At 31.9% G+C, this 27,675-nt stretch overlaps 1 protein-coding gene across 1 annotated transcript; it reads right to left on the bottom strand.

Annotated features, from left to right (window-relative positions):
* Nucleotides 1-349: 349 nt before the first annotated feature.
* On the bottom strand, nucleotides 350-11,701 carry LOC133196695 (uncharacterized). The gene is made up of 11 exons (XM_061332557.1): nucleotides 11,614-11,701; nucleotides 11,104-11,288; nucleotides 8,644-8,824; nucleotides 5,243-5,430; nucleotides 4,979-5,123; nucleotides 4,343-4,579; nucleotides 3,974-4,096; nucleotides 1,954-2,034; nucleotides 1,710-1,766; nucleotides 1,538-1,610; nucleotides 350-1,451 (listed from the first exon to the last, which is right to left on the bottom strand). The coding sequence occupies exons 1-11, from the start codon at nucleotides 11,699-11,701 to the stop codon at nucleotides 350-352; spliced, it is 2,460 nt and encodes an 819-aa protein (XP_061188541.1).
* Nucleotides 11,702-27,675: the final 15,974 nt, after the last annotated feature.

The following is a 27,675-nucleotide window of genomic DNA, read 5'->3' as shown; positions in this document are numbered from 1 at the left end:
TCTTCAGAATGTTTGTGAGTTTATTTCACAAAATAAAGCCCAACAAGAACAGATTTATTGAGGTTTAAAGCTAATTATTATGTCATTTATTCATAAAAGAGGAGTCAACTGCTGAAACAAATTTGCATACACTTTTCTAATATGTTCTTATAATTCCTCCAACTTCAAATCATGAAATGGTACAACAAATTTTTATTTTGTATTTTTTTTGTCTCTGTATCCCTGTCTGTGCAGTACAAAAATACAAAAAAATACTAACAGATTTGATTAGCAAAGCGATAATGTTATCAATCTTATATTTTTTTTTATATATATATCGAGAAAATAAATGATGTACAGTTGTCAGTTGTTAAAGCTTTGAACTTTCAATATAAATGTCATAATCATCAGTTTCTGTTGACTCTTTATTATCATTGAGATCCGCATCTTCGTTAGTAGCCAACTCAGAAGACTGTCCGTCTGATGGACTGTTTCTTGTAAAATTATCATCAGTTGATTCCTCCTCTTTAATTCTATCTGCACTTTCTGTTGAATTATAGATTACTTCATCGTCTAAGTTGTTAACCATTATTTCACTATATATTGACACTTTAACACCTAGGTTTTTATTTCGGCGGGTCCGCTGACGTCGTAATTGGTCGTAAGTTATATCTGATTCCTTGTAGTATGTTTCCTCCTCAATTTGGGGAGCTGATGGGGATGTAGTAGCAATGGTATTGTCTACTGAATCTCTTGATTTGGAATTGTCCACTGAATCTGTTGATTTTTCAGACTTTACCCCAATTGATGCTCTTATTTTGTTAATATCTATTGGTTCTGGTAACTGAGGTCTTCGATTAATCATCGAGCTTTTCCTACGTTTGTCTACTGTTGCGTAAACTGGCACCTCTTCTGTTATTCTACTTTTTCTCACTTTGCCTTCGTCATTTTCTTGGCTTTCTTGAACAACGGAAGTGTCATCTTGTATTCTGCTGGACATTTCAGTATTGCCATAGATTGCCTGGCCTTCGTCGCTGACAGGGGTGTTGTCCAGAACTCTGCTGCTAGTCTTCATATGATCATATATTTCCTGACTCTCGCTTATTGCAGACACTTCACTATAGGTTCTGTACTCATTAGGGTCGACTTTTTTCATTCTTCTTTGCCCCAGCAAATCATATGTGTCATTGCTTTCGATATAAGGACTCTCGTCTTTCTTCGATCCCTTAGTCCTCTTTTTTCTATCAAGGGTACTAATTGTGATGTCTTCTGCAGAATAGTAAATAGATTCCATTTGTGATCTAGAATTTTTACGGGACATACGAAAAACAGACTCTCGCGCAGCAACAATGGATTGTCGCGATATGACGTCATTTTCATACGATCCCATATATCCATCTGTAACACTGTCCTTGGAAACATAATTTGGATTGACAATAGATCGTAACTGTGAAATGGGAAGGTTCATTTTTCTGAAATATATTACCATAAAGAATAAGAATTTTGCAATTCAATATGAACAAATATAAAATGAGTGATATATTTAAATTCTACTCACTTTTTCTTAACTATAAACCGGACAAGTGCAATAGCAATGCCAAATATTATTATCAATAGTAGGATAGGGACCACTGCAAAACAAACAAAGAATTGATTTATTACAAACACTTCAGAACTACACCTATATGGTTGTGTTATTTTTTTAAATAAATATCTTGATGTAAACTCACCTATGAATAGAATCAGTAAGTCTGTAGGCATGGTTGTTGAAGAGAGCGCAATAGGATCTGAAATTTCAAACAATATATAAGACTCATTAATTATGTATTAACATTTAAAATCTTTCTCCTCTTCTCTTTTAAATACACTAAATACACTGAAGCCAGAGCTTTCAAAGTGCCAGAAATATTACCGATAAGAAAAATATGCTTAATATGGATACCCATATCCTTCTCATATTCAAAAATTAGTTACTTGAAGTTTTGGTGGACTCCTCTATTGTTGTAGATGTTACAGATAGGGGTGATGAAGTCGATACTGTCATTGTTGTTGTATCTGAAAAACATGAATAGTTGTTGTTCATCACACGATTTGCTTATTAGGCTAGCACGTATAAAATATTAAAAAACATTATTTAACATTTTATATATATATATTATAATATATATATATATATATATATATATATATATATATATATATATATATATATATATATATATATATATATATATATATATATATATAAAATTGATTGATTGATTAATTGTATGTTGTTTTACGTCGCATTCGAGAATTTTTCACTCATTTAGAGACGTCACCATATACCGCTGAAGGGCTTCAAATTTTGACCTTTACTCGGCACTCAGGGCCATTGAGCAGTGAGGGATCTTTATCGTGCCAACGCCTGCCATGACACGGGGCCTCGGTTTTTAAGGTCTCGTCCGAAGGATCCGCAACTTTCACTTCAAAGTGCCGAGCGCATGGCGAAGGAACAGTTGCTACCTATTTTTTTATCGACTTAGGTCAGTCGCGGCCGAGATTCGAACTCACGACCTCCCGATCACGGAGCGAGCGTATAATAATCTTGTTACATTTTTCAACAAATCCTGAAAAATTCTGATCATCTTAAAGACGCGTTCAAACAAACCCATTGTTGCCTTTAGAAGAGACAAAATTTTAAAAGACATTTTAGTTCATAAAAAGCATAATAAATTTTTTTTCAAGAAAGTGAATTTGTGCGAGCCGTGCGGTGCAAAGAAATATATTCTTTGGAAAAATATTTTTAAAACAAGCCAGTCTGAGGACAATAAGGGAAACATTTATAACATCAAAAATTGTATTAATTGTAAATCTTGCAATGTTGTATATGGACTTTTTGTAAAAAATGGAACAAGATTGTGTATGTAGGAGAAACTGGTGGGACTTTATACCAAAGACATGTCTTAAATCTCTCACTCACTAGAAGAGAAACCAATGACTCTGTAGCTGCCCATTTTAACTCAAAATTTCACACATTAAAAGACACAGTATTATAGGTATTGAAAAACTGTACAACAATGACATTTATCAAAAATATAGAGATAATCTATGGAAGAAAAAGTTAAATACTTACATACCATTTGGTATAAACAAAAGGGAGCACTATTGTCCCTTAACAATGTTAAAGAGACAGTACGACGCATCTCATCAAAAAGCAGACTTAATAAAATTTTCCGATAGGATTTGGAATTTTTTTACTACTCATAAATGCATAAACTTTCAGAAAATTTCAAGTTTCATAACAATATAACTTTGATTCTTTCATTAAAACTAATAATTATTTACGGACCATAAATATATACATAGCAACGTGTTAGGGGTTCCACATTCCCTGCCATTCACTTACTTATCATAAGCAAAACAGCATGGTAAAAGAGTGTAGCCAGGTAGGCCTGCTACCTTGATAAAATCGACCAAGAAGAAAAAAACTGAAAATAGAGCTTGAAAAAGCGAATTTCCTAACCAAACTTTACTTGGGGGATTAATATAATCGTTAGTGGAGGAAGGAACGGGAGTTCGGCGAGACACACAGGGCTCGCGAAGGTTTGTTGATACATGTTATCATTTCTCGTATCTCCTTCGCTTTCAAAGAAAAAAGCAGTGTAAACTCAACATCTTTGATATATAAATATTATTGCCATTTAAAGTGCAAATTTTAATGTAACTGTCCTGAAAATATTGTTGACGTTTTGCCGCGATAATGCATGCTTTGGTGATTTTCCCTTCTCGGATTCCAATACACAAAACGTCAATATTTGTACTTTCAATTCTTTAAAATTCGTCTGAAAGCAAAAAAAGTTATAATAGTTTGCTTTTGATAATTGCAAATATTATATATATATATATATATATATATATATATATATATATATATATATATATATATATATATATATATATATATATATATATATATATATAAAGATTATCTGTAATTCTGACATGTACTCACATGGATTGGAAGTTGTCACTGTACTTTGAGTGGTAAATGTTGTCATAGAACTGCTAGTAGAAGTTGTTGGAAAAGTGGTTGTAGTTGTCCTTACTGTTGTTTTAGAGAGTGGTGTTGTCATTTCTGTTGTGAAATCGGGATCTAGATGGCATAAAATATCAGACAGCGTGCATAAACCATACTTTGTGAAAACGAAAAATGCATACATTGAAAGAGGGGAGCAAAGTAATTACGTTCAGTAATTTAAAACTTGTCCTGTTGCATTTATACAATCATGACCTGCACCAAAGGTTTAAGAAAAAAAAGAATATATGAATATATGGCTTATTTATTTAGATATTAGTTATCAAACCTAAGTAATGTCCATACCACAGACTGAGATATTACAATATTCCGGAGACAGCGTATCCGTACTGAAACACCAAGGCATCGCTCCATTATTGGGATTCCTACAATAGTTTTCCTGGTCTAAAAGAGAAATAAATCCATTCTTCATGGCTATTTCGCTGTCCCATCTAGCGCATGCGCTACCATTTGCAGTGACATTTGCCTGTCCAGTGTAGCTCAATCCCCGTGAATCCTCCAAACATTCAGTGACGTTATAGACTGTAAATATTTTTTCATTTTATTTTTTATACAAGAGTATTTGTTGAAAGAAGAGCACCTGAATATTATGAAAGGCCGTATTGCATTCTAAAATAATATTGTAAATCTCATGTTTCCAAAAAAAGACAAAATACTAACAGAATGCAGTATGCATAAGTAAACAGGTACGTGTGTGAAATATTTTATATCTTGTTACCTATTACAGAAATTAATTTTGTCAAAGTATTAAGTAAAAGTAAAAAAAAAATATTCATACATTTATTTATTCACAATGTTGTGAACGGCTTTTTTTTTTACCTCGATTCCATGATGTAAATATTCTTTGGTACTGCATTTTTTCTATTTAAAAGAATTAAGGAGCAACGAAAACTGACGAAATTATCAGTATCTGAAAGTAACCTTGATACGCCAATCTAAATCCGTCTCCATTTTTACTTCTGTCGGTGAAAAACAGCATTCTAGCATCTCCTCGGTAGAAAGAGTAACTTCGTGGCACTGTATCACCACAAAACTGCCCCAACATTCTGAAATCTGCATCCCTCAGCTTTGAAAGCATAATAAACGTATTTTTAATAACATAATCAGGATGGGTTTACAATATTCATTTATAAATACTCAACAGGGAAGAGTTCTATATAGCCATAGGTTACAATTTTAACTTACTCGTACAAAATCGGAGCACGATCCATCTTTGCCCTCTTTCTCAAGGTCAAATGATAGAAAACTCAATGTTAATCGCTGATCCGGTCGAAAAGTAAATTTGTACACACACTGTACATTTGCTGGGTATTTCCCGGGGTAGTTTGGGGATGTTATAATGCCTGATTCATCATCTACATCATACACACAATCTGCAAAGTCAAATCTTATTTATTGCAAATATTTCAATGCTTGTACGAATAATATAATCATTTGTAGATGATTTTAATTGATTTAAAAAAAAGATACCTCCAATTCGTGGCATTTTCCTAGGAAACGCTGAAAGGAAAACATGATGCCACGATATTTATATGCTACATTTACTATTCTAGTAATCAGCTTAATCTTAATTACCGAATCTTAATTTTAAAAAAAGTTGTTAGCACAGATTGATTTTGGGTATTTCTTTTTTCAAATTGTGACACACAGATTCGGCAGCATTATAAATAATAAGTTCAATGACTTGACATATCTCTTTGACCTGAATCAGCGAAATTTTACTCCTGCTTAAATAACATGCCACACGATATCCTGATAATATCCTTGTATGCCAGGTTAAAGAAGTGTTTGACCTTTCTCAGAGAATTACAATCAATAGTGACTTAAATGACAAGGAAATATGGTGGGTTTGACCGGTCGACAGGGGATGCATACTCCTCTATGACACCTGATCCCACCTTTGATGTTTTAAGAGGTCCGTGTTTTCTCTGCTCCCAATCTGCATTGTTTCAATGGACTCCTGAGCTTCATAACTGTTCGTTATCTTATTTTACCAAGATGATATCGTTTACTAGGTTATGATTTCCTACATCAGAATTCTTCTGAAAAACTATATTTTCAAAATGTAAGAACTCAGGTCAGGTTTGTTGTTTTATTTTATTCGTTCAAATAGAATATCTTCCCTTTTATTATTATGAACCATCTCTGAGATTTACATTTTTCCAATTTATCTATATGGTTTGCTTTTTCTGAGAATATTTTCTAGCTTCGTGATTCGAATATTTTTTTGATCACCTGAATCACTCAGGTGACCTATTGCTATCCGTTTTCGTCCGTCGGCGTGCGTCGTGCGTTAACATTTGAACATTTTTAGCTTCTTCTCTGAAACCGCCCAACCAATTTCAATCAAATTTGGCATATAGCATCTATAGGTGAAGGGGAACAAAAATTGTGAATTTCATGGTCCCTGCTCCCCTGGGACCTGAGGGGTGGGGCTAAATCCACCAAAATTAATGCAATCTTTAAAAATCTTCTTCTTTACTCCTTGACATCAAGCAGTCAAACTGTTGACATGATTGTAATAAGCATTGAGCCCTTTACCAAAATTGTGAAATTCATGGCCCCAGGGTCAGGGGTTCAGGTGTTAGGGCGGAGCTCTATTGATTATATAGTGAAAATACATTAATTCATTGAAAATCTTCTTCTCTGCTCCTGGGTATTAAGTAAAGTAACTAAGTACATAGTTATGATGAGCAAGAGTGCCTCTTCCAAAATTATGAATTTCATGGCCTCTGGGTAATGGGTTTTGGTGTTAGGGCGGAGCTCTATTGATTATATAGTGAAAATACATTAATTCATTGAAAATCTTCTTCTCTGTTCTTGGGTATTCAATAAACAAACTAAGAACATAGTTATGGTGAGCATGATTGCCTTTGCAGAAATTATGAATTTCATGGCCCCAGGGTCAAGGGTTCTGGTGTTAGGGCGGGGCTCTATTGATTATATAGTGAAAATGCATTAATTCTATGAAAATCTTCTTCTCTGCTCCTGGATATTATTCAAACAAAGGAAGTGCATGGTTATGATAAGGAAGAATGCCTCTTCCAAAGTTGTGAAATTCATGGCCCCTGGGTCAGAGGTTCTGGTGAAGGGGGGCTCTATTGATTATATAGTGAAAATACATAATTTCTTTCAGAATTTTTTTTTCTACTAATGGTTATAAAGCATAGAAACAAGTGTGTAGTTATGATGAACAAGGGTGCTTCTTCCAGAATTGTGAGTTCATGGCCCCAGGGTCAGATGTTCTGGTGTAAGGGTGGGGCTTTATTTATTTAATAATGTAGTGAAAATGCATTTCTTTGAAAATCTTCTATGCTTCTGGGCATATTCGATGCAAAAAGTTTTAAGATGCAAAGGTATTTTTACCAGAATTTTGAACACCTGGACCATTTAGTCAAGTGTTCTGGTCCTGGCCAGGGCTCTATTAACTTGTATTCTGCTGAGCAAAGTTATTCCCCTTTACCATTCACCTTTGATAATGAATCACTGTAAACAATGTATTTGAAAGGTTAATAGAATACAAGAATTATGCAAGAATATTTATTGTATAATACAAAAAGTAGTTTCATAGTTTTAATGATCAGGTAGACTTGGAAGTATAGATGAATAAAATTGAGACAAAAATAACTTATCTTTTTAAATGTTCTTCAAAGGCCAAGAGAGGCCAATGTGAGAAGTAATAATATGGGGTTAGAAAACAGACATTTTGTTAATAGTCTGCATGGTAATAGTGATAAATGGGGGACAGATAGATACTAGACCAATTATTTTGTTGATGCTAATCATACTATTTTTCTTGCTTTTGGGCAACAAAGCTCCATTTATCAGTACGGATCCTCTAAATTGTATTGTACTCAGGTGACCGTGAAGGCCCTTGGGCCTCTTGTTTATTATTGTCAACTAGAAATTAAGGGACCCGCATTTAATGAGTCCTATAATATTCTTTCGTTGCGAGCTAGGCTTTTGTAGTAAATAGTTTTTACTTTAACATAACTTGTGTGTAAACAATGAAAAAGAGTATGGAGTATCATATTTTAGGAGCTGGTTGACATACTTCAAATTTTTTAAAGATTAAATCTAGTTTTATTAGCATAGTAGATCTTGGTTTTTGCAAAAACAAAGTCTCAACTTATTGGTGTTAAAATTACGTACATTTCTATTTAATTGTTTGAAAAAGAATCTTAAAATACTTTGTGGATGCCTACATTAGTATTCAAAGAAATAGTGAAGTAGGTAATTTGACAATACCAATGCTTCAAAACTTATGCCTCATGAAAATAGCTGAATGGTTTTATTCTCGTGAATATGAAGATTGAAAATAAAACTTCCAATAAAAGACTTTTGAGTTTGGGGGATATTCGTGAATATTTCAGAAAGAGGTGGAAGTATTTCTTTAATTTATTTTTATTTTTTGAAAATAAAGGATTATACAGATAAAAGCATTGGCAAAATGTTACATGATATGATTTGCTACATGCATTTATTAAAATCGCTACATATTTACAGAATGTCTAAAATGCCATAAAATCTAATTGAGTGATGATTATTAATTAGTGTTGGAATTTTTTTTCATTTCTCACACTTACCTCTTTCAATGAATGAGTAATTGGCTTTAAATCCCCTTTTACTGACAGATTCGTCCGAAGTAAAACGAATCCTGACAAACTGAGAGGTTGACACAAAGGTAAAAACATCATCAGTGATGGCGTCGACTTCTTTGCACAACTCGTAAGTCTGTGAGACTGAAGATTGGGTTCCCTCAAATATCTATGAAATTAAAAAAAAGTTTACTAAATATAAATGAAGATGAATGACACATTGAGAGAAAATTAATATCTAAGTAACAGTGCCGTCATATTATAATTTACTAGTTTTTACTTTTGATTAAAAAAAAAAACTCTAGGAACTGAAGAAGAATTAGGCTATAATGACAACAAGCCAAAAGAAAGACTATGATACCCTCACTTTCCTCAAATTATTAAATAGCTTCATTTACGAGCTATTATGAGCATCTTTCATAAATGGGTACTTACCTCTTATTATTTTAAGAATCGGTAGGTAAGAAAGTAGTGCACTAAAACGAAATAGTTCCTGAACTTGAGGGGTATATAAATTAAGTAGATCACCTAAAGATGCTTGATTTATATGAAAGAAGAGAAAATTGCGTTGTGAAAACCAGTCTTGAAATATATTTGAAAGAAAAGGAATTGTTTTGTTTGATATGTGCGTACCCTGAAATTTGGCAAATTTCTCCTTTTGCTTTCAATATCAAAACATACAACTTTTCAACATTTATATACTGTAGATTCCTTTTTTGCGAGTACTTATCGCAATATGGCTCATTAACGTCAAATCGCGAGTACAATAATTCGCCAGTGGATGGTTAATCAAGGGATTTTGCATGGATTTTAACACCATAAAAATGAAAGCGAGTAATTTTATTTTTCGAGTGGTGTTTCTTGCGAAATTATGCAATAATTAATATCAATATTTAGGAATCTACAGTAACCTTTCCCAAAGCTTTTTGGCAGCATAGAAAGCTGCTTTTTCAATAAAAATGGAAATCGTAAATTTACTTACATTGTCATCGGTCATTTGCAAAATTATTTTGTTAAAAGCATTCTGATGTACACGCAAATACTCTTAAGTAGATATCAAAAAGATGATTGACATTATCTATGCAGGCATTCCAACAATCTCTCGGAATTCCCATGGGGGCAATTAATATTAGCAGTCCTATTTTTGTATTCATATGAAGCAGAATTTATTCAAAACTTATACATGAGAAGAAGAAAACACTTGCTGTGGCCTTCAACTCGACATTTAGATACTGGTATATCGATGACGCATTATCAATCAACAATAGTTACTTCCATCATATGCCGACTCGATATATCCCAGTGAACTTGCAATAAAAGATACCACATCTGTTTCATATTTATATATTTTACTAGAAAAAATACGTGAATGTTAACCTAACGAAAAAACTTTATGAGTAACGTGATGACTTCAACTTTTCAATCGTCACCTTCCCTTACTTATGTAGCAATATACCCTTATCACCTGCATATGGGGTTTATATCTCCCAGTTTATTCGATACGCAAGAGCATGCTCCACATACAAACAATTTCTAAACCGAGGCAAGCTATTGACAAACAAGATAATGAAACAAAGATATCAGCAGTCTCGTTTAAAGTCATCAGTTCGCAAGGTACAACGACCTTGTCAGCATGTATAATTTATCATTAAGTCGAATGCTGACTTACGTTTTTCACACTAATTGTTAGGCTATTAGTTAAACACTGAATTGTCTTCGGATTCTTTTCGTTTGCCCGATCATGACAATGAGCACACGGCGGGTGTGACCAGTCGACAGGGATGTTTGCTTCTCCACGGTACCTGATCCCACCTCTGATGTTTTTAAAAGTCTTGTTTGTTCTGCTTCCGATTTGTATTCTTTCAAAGGATTTTTGAGCTTGATTACTGTTCGTTAACTCCATATTTCTTTACAGATGTTTTGCGAACGTGTGCACTTTGCAGGAAAACGAATCTGACAAGCCACCTCGAGATTTTAACCAGTGAGAGGGGAAGATGACGAGCCTTCATCTGAGGGGTGCTTCATTGTTCAATGAAAAAATTAGGGACCAAGGAAAAGTTAACATTGTCGCTTATGGAAAATCATCAGCTGACTGTACCCACATACAGTGTAATGCGAGTCTCATTTTCTACTTACACCAAAGCTTTCCAACGAGGGATTTTTTTGCTGTACATAATTTTGTTTAATTTTTGTTGAGGTTCACCTAAACTCTTCCTTATAGACAAACTCCAACAGATTTGAGCTTTATGCGTTTTGTGATCAAATATCCAAGGTTTATTCGAATATTTCAACATATTGTTGTCGACATTCAAAGTAACATTGATTCTCTTCAATACTGCTATTTTTGGTATCAAAACAACAATAAGTAACTCTGTTAGCTTACCGTGTGGTGTATAAATTAAAAGTGATGAAGGTTATGATATACAAGACTTCTGAAACTTCACACACCTGAATGGTGTCGTAACAAGAAGAACCATAGTGTTCCACATCGATATCCGTAAATGTTACTAATATCTTTTTATCCACAGGGCAGCTAATATCCCAGTCACATGACAAGTTGTTCTCATAGTCCTCTGGATATCCAGGGGATGTAATATTGCCCGAGGAACTTGTTAAATTTCCACCACAAACAGCTTCAAGTAGAAAACGTTTTGATTTTTTTTTCAATTAATATTAAAAGATGAATTCCTACTGTACATTTCAATAGTTTACAAAAATTAATACAGTTATAATCGTAATTCAGGCATTGATATTTTTGAGGAAGCAAAACAATACGAAAATGCGCTCTGTGAACTTACCGGCAAAAGCAAAATCGTGATGTACACTCAAAATTGCAAAAAATATTAAGGCTTCTTGGAAAACTGATTTCATTTTTGGTCGTGACAATGCATCTGTACAACAATATACAAAAGCGAACGGATGTCCATTACTTGTTCAACGGACATTATGACTGCTGACCAGATGCCTGGTCTATCATGTCCGGCTTTTTCATCATCTCAGTATTCATGTAATGCATACGTACTATCACATCGTCATAATGAGACATTCTAAATCTACTTCCCGTAAGAGTGTGCACTTCTATACATTTTAATTAAGTAAGAAACAATGTACAGTAAAATGTATAGCTGCAGAACCTCTATCAACTACTCTTATAGTTGACACCTGCACGAAGCACGTTGGACCGAATTATCTTGCCACTAAAAATGGTAGTATTTCAATGGTTTCAATTTCAGGTCCAGGAGGGTCATAAACAACGGTTATAAGAAATGTTTTGTTGTGGAAATAGTTTAAAAATATATATATGTTAGGAACAATGGTTAGTAATACTTTGAAATGGCAGTTAGAAAAATATGGAGAAATAAATCGATAAAAAGCGCACTTTTTGTGCGCATTAAATATACACTTTTTTCAATGGGTGGCACTGTACATGTATCTCTCTGGTCGTTCCTCCCAATTTTTTTTTAGACCAGCGAGCTACAGATCTACAGCTATAAAACCTAATGCTTCGGTATGCAAAGGAGTGTTATTCAAGAAAAAAGTATATTCCTATAGAATACACAAACTTTATATTATTTTCTCTGATGAATGCTCCGAATCAATGGACATATGCAAGTTTTGAATTTTAACGGGATTTATCTTATGATGCTATCAGCAAGAGATTTTGCATATTTGTTAAATTATATTTTCTTGATATAATTTTGGTGAACTTTCATGAATTGATTTGTTTCTTCCCTGAAGTTCCATAATTTCCGAATAACCCTCGTATATGTACATGTATTTTTACAGTATAAAATAGTATGCTGCTATTATTAGTAGTATTTATTGACTATATATATATATATATATATATATATATATATATATATATATATATATATATATATATATATATATATATATATATATATATAATGTGTAAAGTATATAATTATTTGAAATGTACATTTTTTTACTTTCCCTATCACTTTTAAATGTTTTAAATGTATATTGAATGAGTGTCTTGAATACTTAGTGTACAAGTTTGACTGTCAGATTATGCACGGGCATCGTCCCTTGGTACACTCTGTATTAAGGTCATCTTTTTTACATTTATACAATAGTATGCTGCTGTTATTATTATCATTTCTATATCTTCATGTTGTTTTCTACCAATTAAGTTTCAGACAATTGTGGATATGTGACATATTTTACATTTTCACGAGTATCATAAATGTGGTATTGTACATCTTCCTTTGTACCTCCATTGAAGAAATGATTGATATTTTATGATATGATTGATATTTAAATGTGATCATACTTATATGATTGTAAGTGCCCCCTGAGGGCCCTTGATTGGAGATTAAACATATTTATTTATTGTATACGAGGGTTGTCCAAAAAATTCGTGGTCAATGACGTTTTGTCTATTTAAACTGAATGTTCCTAAATATAATTGTTGTATATCAGAATATTTTCAATGAAAATCCAAGTCAGAATAGTTTGGTTTTGGTTGTTTGAACTTAATAATTTAATAAAAATCGCCGTTTTGTAGTGCGCACGGTCCATGGTTATAAGGTCATACACTTTGAAATAAAGTTTTCAGATTAAATTAATTATTTTCTGCATAAAACAAGCCAAAACTTACTAAAAATTAAATTAAATAAAGCGGCTGTCGTCATTTTCTGATATCTTTAGTATCGCTTATTGGACATATAGTAAAAAAAATATTTTTTTTAAAAAAATGAGGAAAAAACTCGCAAGAATTGTTTCAAAAAGTGACATGATAAGCGACTTCGGCCATTCAAATGGAACAGCGTCCAATCATAAAATTACGTATCCGTATTTTTGACGTTATCATGAAACTAGCATAACGTCGGACTGAGCCGTGTGGCTTGTATATACAATCTACTTACACTTAAAACTTTTGTAAAATAGTGTGTATTGTGTTAATTCTTATTCATTTACTATAAATCATGGTCTATATCAAATTAATATCCTACATATTTGGCAGTGTAGTCATAATTAATAAAATTATAGCATTTGTCTACAAACACTCGTATTTCTTATAAATCATTGACTATCACTGGAATAAATATTTTAATGTTCATACGCAACACAATGACGATATCCCCAATCTCTAGTTCCTCTAGACAGAATACTAAAAAATGTATCTTCTTTGTCAAAAACGATTCAATATACGAAGAAAAACAACAAAAAATTAAGAAAACAAGATGTTTATTGATCAACAAAGAAACGATCACAGCAACCTCTTCGGATTTTTTCAAGTTCTTAATTTTCTAAAGTCACATAATAAGTTATTTTAAGTTTAATGAGACATAATCAAAAATACATAATAAGGAAGTTTGTATTTAGTGCAAGTGAAAAATATGGTTTTATTTACTCTCTCCTTTGCATCAAACTAAGCCAGACCTGGAAAGAAAAATACATTAATTACCAAAAGTAATTCAATGTTTAATTATAGAGTTCTTTGAGTAATGTATTTGTGAAATATTATTCTTTGAATAATGTTACAATATGTAAACTGTATTAAGTTAATATGTAATAAAAATTGTATGTGAAAGTGTTTTTAAAAATGTTTAAAATTATAAAAATTCTCCTAGTGACATACATTTAAATAAGTCCTTCTAAATGCAGATGATACAGCAAATTCTGGAAAGCTTTGAAAAATTGACCTTAGATGTGTTATATTTGGTATATACAAGGTTAATATCCTGTCAAAGTTTAATGTGACTCAATCAGTCTGAAATATTCATGTAACTCCGCCAATTAACATTTGTCTCATGGACATTAACTAAGATAAATGTATTAGATTTATAATCAAGTCAAACTCTGTCATAATTCTACAGTTATCTTTGTTTTAAAACTAGATTAGTTGAAGGATCTCTATTTGCGATAGGGTAAGCAATATGTTTTAATCCACTGTCTCCATTATTCTACATGCCGCATGTCATTTCGGATTGGGATGATATCTTTTAATAGTTTTACTTGATTAAAAGAAGACATTATGATTCGGTTCGTGTTGAATGCAATATTTACTCATTGTCTGCAGATTCAATCCGGAAAAATCTCATTTCCTTCGAGCTAAAGTGACAGTTTTAAACTTTGCAATTTACAGCTTCCGGCATATCATATTTATGACCAATCACGTCATAATATATTAGATTTTCTTAATGAAGACTCCAAAACCCTTATATCAGTCTTAATTTAGTGTCAAATTTTCATCTAAAAGACATAACCATAAAATACGAGCAGGACGTACGGATCAGCCCTGAATACCTTTGTCAAAGAAACAAAAAACCTGAAACGTTGTCATCTCGGATTCATGCTCTTTAATCGATGAGTTGTTTGATCCAACAATTAAGTCTTTGATTAAAATACATTTTTAGGATTTCTATGAAGTAATGATTTACTTTATTCTGATACTGCCAATCAAGTTTTGAGAATTGCAGACAAATTGTTCTAAACACGCGAAAACCTTATTAAACCATGGGAAAAAAAGTTTGTGAATTCTCCATTTAATATAATCTTTTATCTAAAAAGAGTGGTTGGAGGTTTTTTCGTGAAATCTAATCTCTCTCTCTCTCTCTCTCTCTCTCTCTCTCTCTCTCTCTCTCTGTGTGTGTGTGTGTGTGTGTGTGTGTGTGTGTGTGTTCAAATTCATTCCCTTTTTTTTTACATTTATCTAAAAAAGGAATGGGACTTTTTTTTTTAAAAAAAACTTCAAAATGTCTGTCTGTCTTTCACTCTTTATTATTATAACTCTGCTGATAATAGAAATTTGCAGCAGAGATTCCGAATAATGCACACAATATGCAAATTCTTTCAGTACCCCAAACAGTAAAGCTTTTGACTGAATACAGTGATGGATTGCCAGTACAACTATTCCGTTAGGCCCTAAAAATATTCGCAAAAATGCCAAATCATTATAATGCTTTAACTTGTATACCGACAGTTCATACACTCTGGAAAAATGGTCATTTAGCACGGAAAATAAGAGAAAATTAACCATGTTTTTTCTTCAATTAATAAATATCTATAGCAGTTTTTTGGTCATTATAAGAGTAGGAAGGCCATATTTGTAAAATAAATATAGACATTAAACGTATACATTAAAAAATGTCATACAATATTAATGCCATACAATGATAAATCCTAATGAGAAAATTGACTTACAAATACGAATTTGTTCTTGAACAAATTTTCATATATTCCAAAAACCGGATTTTAAATCTAAGTTAAGATCATTTTATTCGGATTTAGTTTGATGTTTTGAGAAACGTTAAAAAACTTTGATTTGAATTCTTTCAGTAATATTATTACTGTTATTATTAATAATATCATATAGGCATTAACATTATATATATATATATATATATGGACCTAAATATTACATCATCTCAGGAGATATAAAAAGTTGTACATATTGTGCAGTATTTGGGCATTTTTGCAATTTAAGCTATACCTTAATTCTCATTTACCATATTTTAATCACAAGGACCTTTGTAAACATGATTATAATGCTCAGTTATTGGCTAGAGTAAATCCATAGATACCTTTATCTAAATGTCATCTTCACCCATTCTTTCGTGTGCATATTCTTGGCATGCGGTCATTATGTGTGTGCATTTGTCAACAATTATATCGTCTAATGTCGCTCTATCCACCGCTCGTTTTCCGAAAAATAAACTGTTCATATTAGGATTCATTCCTCGCCTTCCAAAAAGTAAGGGCTGTTGTCCAACCAGCCTCGTGAGACCTCTGGAGTTTTCTTTGGATGCTGATGATTTCAGAATGGTGATTGCCCCCAGGGCGATGATAATTGAGATTATGGTATATGTCCTCATTTTCTTTAAAATACATAGAACATCATTAACAATTTCAAAATTTTTACATGATGATAATGGAAAATAAGGCATCATATATATTAAACGAAAAAGATAGAAAAAAGAAATAGTGAACAGTATTATGTGTTACATTGGAAATGATAGGCATTTTTTTTTTCTTCTTATAATAATTACATTTTATAGCTTTATTTTCTTTTATTTTTAAGTTTTTTAATTTTTTTTTTATTTATCTAGTATTATCATTATTATTATTATTATTTTCCTTTTTTTCTCTTTTTTTCTTACTTTATACAAAGGATGAAAAACATGTAAAAGAAAAAAAAAACACATTGTAATAAAGCTTTCATAGGGTTTTATCTCTCTATTTAAAAGATTCTCTCTCATTACATATTACAGCTTTAGGTTCTCTTAAGTTTTCTTTGCAATTTACTCTTACTTTATACAGGGTAGTACAATTATACATTATTTGAAATTATACGCATATTTTTCTTTTTGCAAAAAAAGTTCATATATAACTTATATTTCCTTTTAAAAGACTCTCTCTCTCTCTCTCTCTCTCTCTCTCTCTCTCTCTCTCAATAAAATTATCTTATTCTTTTATAAATGCAAAGATTGCATGATATGCCTTTCCTTAATTGTTTATCTTTAATGTGGGGATATGATTTCATTTTATCAAGTAAACACACATCAAATCTTTAAGAATGAATAAGGTTTTGTAGAGCAATTATAATGATTCATCAGATGCCATTGAATAGAAACATAAAAAAGTGTACTACCTATTATATTAATTTCCTCAAATTATTTATTTCAAAATGATTTGAATAAGAAGACTTTGAAGACACATTCTTTACCTTTTATATTTCATAAAGGTATATTTTGTGTAAAATATGCTTAAAAACAGGATGGAGATACAAATTAGAAACACTAAAAATACTTTCAAAAGAAAAAAAAATTCAATGCAAATCGACCCAACCTCTTCAAACAAACTCTCAATGATTTAAATGAAATACTGTGGTTGTTCTATATATATATATATATATATAAGATTTTTTTAAAGAAAGTAATCTTAAAATATCTATTTTCCAAAGCTATAAACTTCTCTGCACATATCACTAAAATATAAACAAAAAATGCACCATTTTGAAAATCTGGCAAATTAGTGATTTTGGAGGTGTTGAAATACGAATTTGTGCAAGACATGAAAGTAGAAATTTTTCAAATCAGCGAAATAATTATTGAAATCAAATATTGCACTTCGTTTATTCCTTAGACTTACCTTTAAGTTTCTTTAGTTGATTTTCTGTTTGTATTTCCCTTCAGACTGTTCCTACAAACCTTCTTTCCTATATATTTGAGATGCTTAGAAGCCAAGCCTAAAAGCGAAGTTCAAGAAAAGGCGTAACTTCGCTAAAAGGCACGTAAAGGCTGATCGCTAATTAACCCTCGCCGTCTCTTTCACCTGTAATTCCCTAATGAGGAGAACGTCATCAAATCAAATTAAATGGTTATTGATAAGGGTTGACCGTAAGTTAGATTCGTATGCTGGTGCCTTAATCTACTTAATGATGCAAAAAATCTTTGAAGTGAACGGAACAACACAAAGACGGGTGTAAACTGACCGCATGCGTGCGGAGTTTGTCAATTTGTTTGGAGGAACTTAAATCTTTTTATTTGATGGATGATTTATTCTTGTCATACACTGAAGCTTTTAAGAAAATGATTTATGTTTCACAAATCTATCTGATTGAAGAAAGTCCTTAGGGAAAATGACTTGTTCACATGCTCCTTATATCCGGTCAATGGTCTCTTTAGGAGATTCACTTGTGCTGAGAGACATTGCATGAATAGATGTACCTTTTTTTTAATTCATAAAAATCTATGTAAAATTCTTAGTACACCAAGACCATACATCCACATTGACACAGGTTTAAATATTGAAATTTATTCATAAATCTTTTTTACTAGTTATTCAATGTTACATTACAATTTTCAAAATTAAAAAAAGGTAAATGTTAAGACATAATTTTAATTGATTTTAAAGTGTGGATGCTAACAATTATTGTGATTATTCATCAGCAAAACTTTAGAAAAGGAAGAGGCTCAAATCCGAGCATTTTCAAAAAAAAGTGTTTGTCGGTAATTGCATATGATTGTTTAGTCTTCTGATAATAATGTATTTTTTATGAAAGTCAAGATTTTCGGATATCTTTTTGTCAGAACTAAAAGTAATTTAATATTTCATAATCGAACACATTTGCTATTTTCCAGAGGATACAGAAATGCTGCAAAAACTTTGTTTTTTGTCAATTTCCTCAATAATGATTTTTTTTTAATTTGGCTTCTCAAATTTATAAACCTATAATTAAAAAAAATGAAAATTACACTATAGCTGTATGTTCGTCCTTTATTTTGTCTCAAGAATAGGATTGTTAGAATGAAAACCAAATCTGTGTTTTAGTGAGTGCCTTCTTTGTTTGGTTATCCACTGTGTTTTACAAGAAATATAGAGATAACGAACAGCATTCAAGCTCAAAGTCCATTTAAACAATAAAAATCGGGAACAGAGCAAACACGAACCAAAACATCAGAGACGGGATCAGGTGTCATGGAGGAGTGAGCCTCCCCTGCCGACCATGTGCTCCTTGTCATGATCGGGAAAACGGGAAAAAATCTGTAGACAATTCAATGTGTAAATAATGGCCTAACAATTATTATGAAAAACGTCAGTCAGCATTTGACTTAATGATAGGTTGTATTTGCTAAAAAGGTCATTGTACTGACCATAAAACTGAAAGCGAAATGATGACTTCAAACGAGACTGATGATATCCTTGTTTCTTGTTTGTCAAGAAACAACTTGTTTGTCAATAGGTTGCCTCGATTTGGTCATACGTAGAGGATGCTCTTGCGTATCGAATCAGCTGAAAGACAAAAACCTCATATGCAGGTGATAAGGGTATATTGGATTTTGGGGGGTATGTATCCAAATATGAAACAGATGTGTCAGACTCTGTGGTATCTTTTATTTCAAGTTCACTGGGATATAATGAGTCGATATATGAATGGAAAAAACTACGTACATTGTTAATTGATATTACGTCGTTGGTATATCCAGATGTCGAGTTGAAACCACGGCAAGTGTTTTCTTCTTCTCATGTAGAAGTTTTTTGAATAAATTCTGCTTCCTATGAATACAAAATTAGGTCTGCAAATAAGGGGGCCCAATTGGTACCCAAGGGAATTCCAACCAACAGATTGTTGGAAGATCTGATCTCCAAAAATTACATAGATATTGTCAATCAGAAACTCAAGCATCTTTTTAATATTAACTTCAGAGTATTTGTGTGTACAATTAGAATGTTTTTTTTTTTACAAAATAATTTTGCAAATGACCAATGACAAGGTAAGTATATTTACGAGTTCAATTTTTATTGAAAAAGCAGCTGTCTATGATGTCAAAAACCTTGTTTTTCGTGGGGAATGGTTGTATATTGTGTTAAAAAGTCGTACGTTTTGATGTTATTGAATTTGTTAAAATTTTGTGATTTCAAATTTTCTGTAAATTCCTTGGAGTTTTCAAGTATCCACAACTGATTTACACCACTTCTAGAATATATTGTTGTACAGTACTCCAGAAGTTTCTCCTTCACTGCTGTAAATATTTTAGTGAGAAGTAAAGAAAGAGGCTTGATAGAACATTTACTGGAACCCGCTATGTTTCTTTGTTTGTAAGGATTTTTATGGAGTTTTGGAATCCAGTATTGTAATTCAAATTCATTTTGATTGTTGGGAATATTAAAAACATTAAAAACTGACATATGGTTTTGAAGAATTTCCTCCTTAGAAAGGGAGCTATGGGTATAAGTTGGATAACCACTTGCAGAATTAAATCCTTGTTCCTCTAAAATACAATTCAAATAATGAGCCTTACAAACAAAGTCGATGTTGTTACCTGTTTGTCAGCGGGGACAAGTACATACACTGTACTTATCGTGTCTAATTCTTGTTTCACTTTTGCATTATCGAAGACAGAAGGATAAATGGTTTTTATATTGCTCATCAATCTCTTAATGCGCGATTTCAACATCCATCTGCATAATGCATGTAAATCATATACGGTACCAGTTTTGATGCACCAGATGCGCATTTCGACAAATTATGTCTTTTCAGTGATCCTCAAACCGAAAGGTTGGGAATCCAAAATATTTAGATAAAAAGAATTGGAAGAGCTGAAAAAAGGTGCCAAAGACTGGAGCCAAATATGTCAAAGGATAAGAGCTATGCATGAGGGAGATAATCCTTAATTTTGAAATAAATTTCTAAATATTACCACAGCGATGAAATATATACCCGTATGTTCAAGCTAGTACCCAAGCTAGGTTACTGGGCTGTAGAGACCCTCGGGGACTAACAGTCCAAGAGCAGAGGCCTAAAACCAGGAGTCATAATGTAAATCATATACGGTACCAATTTGATATACGTCAAATATATAGGTCGTCTCCAGTAATGACGTGTCCAGCAAGACTGTAGTTGTAGTGTGAAGAAGAACATGAACATGTTGCAGGATTATGTTTCAGATGCTTGATATCTAGGTACTGTAGAGGTTTTTTTTTATAATTAAAAAGTTTTGAAGTGGTTGTCGAGGTATATTTCTAAGAAGTACAAGGTGTGAACTTCAACTTGAAATATGGACCTCTTTGTGATTAATAATACATGTATTACTTATATTAACTGCGTCAATTCCTTTGTTGGTATATTGAAGGTTAAGGAACAAACGGGTTGTATGAGCGTTTTTTTCAGCGAAAAGTGGCGGTTTTAAGAGCCTATCATTTGCAATATCCATAATCACAGATCTGAGCCTGTATTCTGGTATCGAAGAATCCATGTTTGAACTTTTCTTACTTTTACAAATAGACTATTCAAAACTTTCAAAGGGGCAGAGTAAATTTTGGTGCGAGTGTGATGAAGGCATGTTTATTTACATAAGGTAGTAGTGAATCAAAGGAGACATCGTGTAGTAAAAGGTTTATTGTAAGACCAATGTCCATGACTACGCTTACGTCTCTGTGTACTGTTTAAAAGACCAATCACATTCACATTGCTACACTGCGGACTTGAAAGATTCACAATACTATCGACATTGTCATTGCTACCATACGGAAAGACTGTGCCTAGTTTTCTAATCCATTATTCCTCTCGTTGTCTACGGAAAGGTGTACTCGGTGATGGGCTATTAGTATGATGGTAAATCTTTTCTATAATTCTAACTTTCATTGACAAAATAGAATGATCAGGTAAATTAAGATGCTTTTGTAGAAGCTACTGGCCCCCGTTGTTAATTTAATCTATACCCCGATATTCTTTTATTAAGTGAACCATTGGTTTCACCAACATAAATAAGTCCACAAAGGGTACATTCTATTCCGTAGACAACATAAGAAGATTTGCAATTAAGATTTTCCCAAGTATTGGTATAGAAGCCCTGTCCAGTAAGATTACTAGTAAATGAAGAACTAGTAATCAAAATATCACAGGTTTTACAGTTTTTGATGGAACATTTTGAAACAGAACACCTAGGATCGGAAAAGGAATCGTCAAGTATATCTCTAAAAGAGACTTAAAATTCCTTCAGTTTTTGTATGAACTGTTGGTTCTATACCAAAAGTGGGAATCTGAAGATTGCACATATGACATATGTTTAATATCCCGGAAGATAATCCGATGGACTTAGATTGAACTTTTAGAGTTGTGTCCCTTATAGACTCAAAAGAGAGACGCCTTTTTATACTGTCTTTTCTAAAGTTTATGAAAAATTGAGATTCTCAGACAGTTTTTTTACCTTTTACTTGTCTTCATGTTATTGTAAAAATGCTAAGCAAAAATCTGAGTTTGCAGTGGGTAACTTTTTGACCAATCATCCTAGTGTTTAATGTTAAGTTTTTATACATTTCAAATTGCCTAAACGTTACAGATATCCCTCAAATACGTTTAATTTACCTAATGTCTTAAATCTTAATGTTTCATCATATTTTCTTCAGAAATTAAATACATAAGAGGGTTGTTCAAAACGTTCTCGGACTAATGTCATAATTATTTTTACTTAATTTCATATTATATCCAAATCCTTTGTAAAACATAATTTAACAATAAATTTGAACGATTTGCAGTAACTTTTTTGAACATATCATGATTTATTTAAAGCTTATTTAACATTCAAAAATTCGAAAATACGGTCACAGAGCAGGTCAAAATGTATTGATTTACAAGGAATACCATATACCATAAATAATGTCAATAGTCATGTTTCAATATATATATATATATATATATATATATATATATATATATATATATATATATATATATATATATATATATATATATATATATATATATATATATAATCCTTCAAATTAAGAATGCTTACATCATTTCGTATGGCAAATTGTAACTTAGTATTTTTCTTCTTTGAAATCATTTTCAGAAAATAGGTTTACATAGACCTCACTGAAAAAGGTTTTTAAAAAATGATGCCGTAGGACGTGAAGGAAAAGCGACTGGCCATAAAGCTTTTAGAATAACTCGAAAAATCGCCAGAACAAACTCTGATAATACTGGAAGAAGAAAAAAAGATGTCAAAAGTGGGTTGTGCATAAATAGCACAGGCATTGTTTGACTGATTAAGACTCTGTATCAGATGATATACAGTCTGCAAGAAAATGGATTATCAGTAAGGATCATGGGATGCGATGGGCGTTTCATTTTTTCGGATTTTGTGAAAGCTGGGTTACACTGTATGCGGTAAAATAATTAAAACTTATGCTACTGGAATGATTTTTAGCAAATTATATGCCAAGTTGTATAGAAACGTCTCTAATGAGCGCAGGTACAATGTATGACGACGGACATTGAGTGAAATGTATACGGAGAGTATTTTTTTAGAAACCTTTTTGCCATTACAATGTTGATAGATGTGCTCCGTGATAACAATACATGTTGATTTTAGAACTAAATAACTCGAGTTCCATGGAATCAAACTTCTCACATCAACAACATAAATATTTTTACATATCATTATATGCTGCTCATGAATTTCTTCAAAAATAATATAACGAATACTGAAATTATCTACGAACTTTTCGAACAACACTCGTAGCACAAATTTGTATCATATATATAATGTACTTTAGCAATATTTTAGTTACATAAACTTGGACATTCTGTTTTGGAACGATGCATAGCAAAATTTTATCCGCTATTATTGGAAAAATTGCAAATTTGGAAACTAATTTAGTCATGACACTCTTTTGCTAGTGCCGATTACACAACAGTAGAGATCAACACTTTTTGATAAGCAGGAAAACACTTGTAATTTATTGTGTGAACCTAAAAATTAGGCAATTTAATTTACCTTTCGAATGTCTGTTTGATAAAGTTATTTTAGCATTATTAAGTAAACAATATGGCAAGAGCTAAATGAGAAACCCCTGGATTTCCTTTGTACAAAACATTTTTGACATCTGTGTTGTATCCAACACATGGCATAACCAATCTTTTTATTATATAAAATGGATAACTGTAACAATAAACAAAAGATAGAATAGGATATGTACAAAGTGGAATAGTGCAGTTCATTTATCTTCAAAAGGATTAAATTTTAGAATTTGTAGAACCATTATTGAGTATTAAAAGTATTTATCACTGTTATTTTAATTTATACAATATTGTTAAACTTAGAATAACAATCCATCAACAAACGGAAACAGGAATTGTTCTCAAACAAGAGAAAGATTTAACAATTTATGTGATAGTAAACAAATAAGACGTTTATATCACTAAATTTAATGTCTTATGTAATCTGCGAAAAGAATTCATAAAAGATTTTTTTTTACCTAAAACAAAAAGTTTTGTGAAGTTATTGTACTCAAAAAATAAAAGAAAGAACATAAGTTATTATCGATCATGATAAAGTTGGAAGATCCATGTAACCTTTTACATTTCTTTCATATTTTAATTTGGCTTTAGATTTAAATTGTATTTATTGCTCCAGATGTTTCCATAAGACATAAGGGAGAAAATATTCAGTGCACGTAATTATGTGGTTTTGAGTGAAGAAAATTGACTGAAATTCCTCGTCAAATATATGGTCCAAATAAGGCCAATGTGATACCTTTTTCTATCATCATGATATCAAAATCTACAAACATGGGACTTAAATGCCTTCCTATATGTGAATTAAGAGCCAAGAACGTGCCAACATACGAGCAACAATTAAGTGAAGCTAATGACTGTCATTTATAATCGGAAATGGATGAAGTACGGGTGGCTCAAATGTGCACTTTTGCTTGCTAAAAATAACCGAAGTATTTTATCAAATTCATAATTATGTTTACTAATGTCTGTTGCTTAATAAAAATTGGTAAACACGTACGTCATTATCAGTTTTTGAGACACCAGTAACCAAGAGTACAAATTTTCCCATGCTAGAGTGAGTACGAATTAATGTTATTTCATAAAATTCGCACAGAAAATTTTACTTAACACGTGGAAATTAGTTTCAAACGAGATCAAAGGAAAATTTTAGTAGGTTTTCTTGAATTCAAAGCAACTTTAGTTACATGATTTTCATAACAGAATTTGATATGTTAGCGAATCTTTAAATTCACTGAAACTTAAATATTTGAAAAGAATGGCAATAAAAAAAACTTAAATATTTGAAAAGAATGGCAATGAAAACAACTACAGTAAAAATAAATATTACATGAAATCATATAGAAATCTAACTTGATACCGATTAAGAATTCCACAAATGCTATTTCACAATCTTGATCTTCCGAAGATGAAATTTAGAAGGAGCTTGGATAAAAATGTTAAAAGTAAACACTTAGGTTCTATAGTAATATTTAAACTCTGTTAATACCTCAAATTCATGGAAATAATTAACGCTTTAAAAAAGTATACTGCTGAAATATCAAAAAGTATCTTTTATGAATTGAAATTGGATATCTTTTATCCCAAGAAAATAAACACCTGCAATGAATGTAGACAAAATGCTTTCAATGTATTGTTTTCAGAGAACACTTTTTGATTAGTCAAACAGATAAGCATCCAAATGTCATGTAGATTATTACAGCCAATGGAGCAAGGGATGGGCCACTATTAGGGAAGAGAGAAGTGTTTGACATTCACAAGCACCAGATGTCTGTGATTTTAAATTATACTGCAAATTCAAATTGTTACTTCAAAGACTTTTTGGCGACCACAATAAGGGGTTTCATTTATCTACTTAAACAAAATCATTTTTCAATACAAAAGAACTGTGACAAAGGTTAAAAACCCATTTTCATGAATGGTTCACGCAACATATTGTTACTGGGCTTTTAAGACTGACAGCTACATCCAGCCTTCCTTAGTTGTAGACATCGACCATCAAGCATATCCACGCTCGCTGGAGACTTACGGGAAAATGGACGACAAAAACCTTTTATTGTTAAGGGCATCCAAATGGCAGGACCCTCATAACATACATACTTTAGTCACCTCTAATTATAGCTTATATCTACACATGCACGAGGGTTGTTCGAAAAGTTCGAGGACAGTTTCAGTGTTCGTTATATTATTTGTCAAGGAATTCAATATCGGCATACTATGATACGTAAAAATATTCATTTTGTTGATGTCAGAAGTTTGATTAAATGGAACTCGGGTTACTTAGTTCTAAAATCAATATGTACTGTTATCACGGAGCACACCTAACAGTATTGTAATGGCCAAAACATAACGTCATGAGTTTTTCAAAAATACTTTTCTTATGCATTTCACTCAATGTCCGTCGTCATACATTGTACCTGTGCTCATTAGAGAAGTTCTATGCAACTTGGCATATAATTTGCTAACATTCATTCCAGTAGCATACGTTTTAATTATTTTACCGCATACATTGTAACTCAGATTTCACAAAATCCGCAACAGTGAAACCCCCGACTCATTCCATGAGGTTCCTGATTCTTACTGATAATCCATTTTCTTACATACTGTATATCATCTGATATGAACCTCCTTCACCCAAAAACTACCTGTGCTGTAAACGCACATGCGCTCACTTTTGGCATATTTCTTGCTTCTTCCACCATTTTTAGAGTTTATTATGCCGTTTTTCCGGGTGTTACACCAAATTGTATCGCCAGTTGCTGCTCCTTGACGTTATACGACGTCATCTTTTTTTCAATGAGGCCTACCTATCTTCTAAAAATGATTTCTTTTTTAAAGAAGCAAAATATTAAGTTACATATGAAATGATGAAAGCACTTTTAATTTGAAGGTTTATATTGCTTTTGTGAGATATGACTATTGACATTATTTATCGTATTGCTTGTAAATTAATGCATTTGACCTTGTCCTGCTCTATTTTCGGATTTTCAAATTTTAAATAAGTTTGAAAAAAATCAATTTATATTTAAAACTTCTAATGCAAATTATTCGAATTTATTGTTTAAAAAATGCCTTCCAAATGGATATAAGACATTAAGTAAAAAAGTTATTTCATTAGTCAGCGAACTTTTTGAGCAACCCTTCTATAATCAATTTAAAAGTTTTTTGTAAGGATTTTCTTTTCTGGCAAAGTAGATCTTGAGAAAAAGATTGAATGACCCCATCCTATTTTCATCATTTCTTAATTATATTCCCTTGACAAAGATGAGAAAACTTGAATCCTTTTCGCTTTGGGTTGTTTTGAGCCAAATTTAGTTGAAATTGATCAAAGGGTTCTTATGTACTTGAAAAAGTGAAGACTTAACAGACGCCAGACAGATTCCAGATGTTCATTTGTTGAACTAACAACAGACAAAAATATCGGAGTTTTATAATTAGACTAGTTCTTCTGGTTTGTAAAGGAAGACAAAAGAAGCGCTTGGACTAAAAACTTTTCATCTGATAGTTTTACATTTCTAAAGTTATACCAAGTTTTGCTGAAATAAAATACGAAAAACTAAAAATCAACATGAAGCATTTTGGAAGATTTCTTTTACATATTTTTTTTTTAACTTAGCTGAGCCGAAGACTCGTTTGAACTTTTTTTTAATCAAAGACTTCCGTCTGTCTATCGTGTATTGTAAACTGTAAAGTCTATAAACTTTTTTAACAATTCCAACTTCTTCTCCAGAACTACTGAGTCAATA

Source organism: Saccostrea echinata, unplaced genomic scaffold (genome assembly GCF_033153115.1).
Source record: "Saccostrea echinata isolate AGI-Se365-2 ecotype Australia unplaced genomic scaffold, CSIRO_AGI_Sech_v1 ptg000001l, whole genome shotgun sequence".
Taxonomy (NCBI): domain Eukaryota; kingdom Metazoa; phylum Mollusca; class Bivalvia; order Ostreida; family Ostreidae; genus Saccostrea; species Saccostrea echinata.
This window is presented reverse-complemented; position numbering and strand designations above follow the sequence as displayed.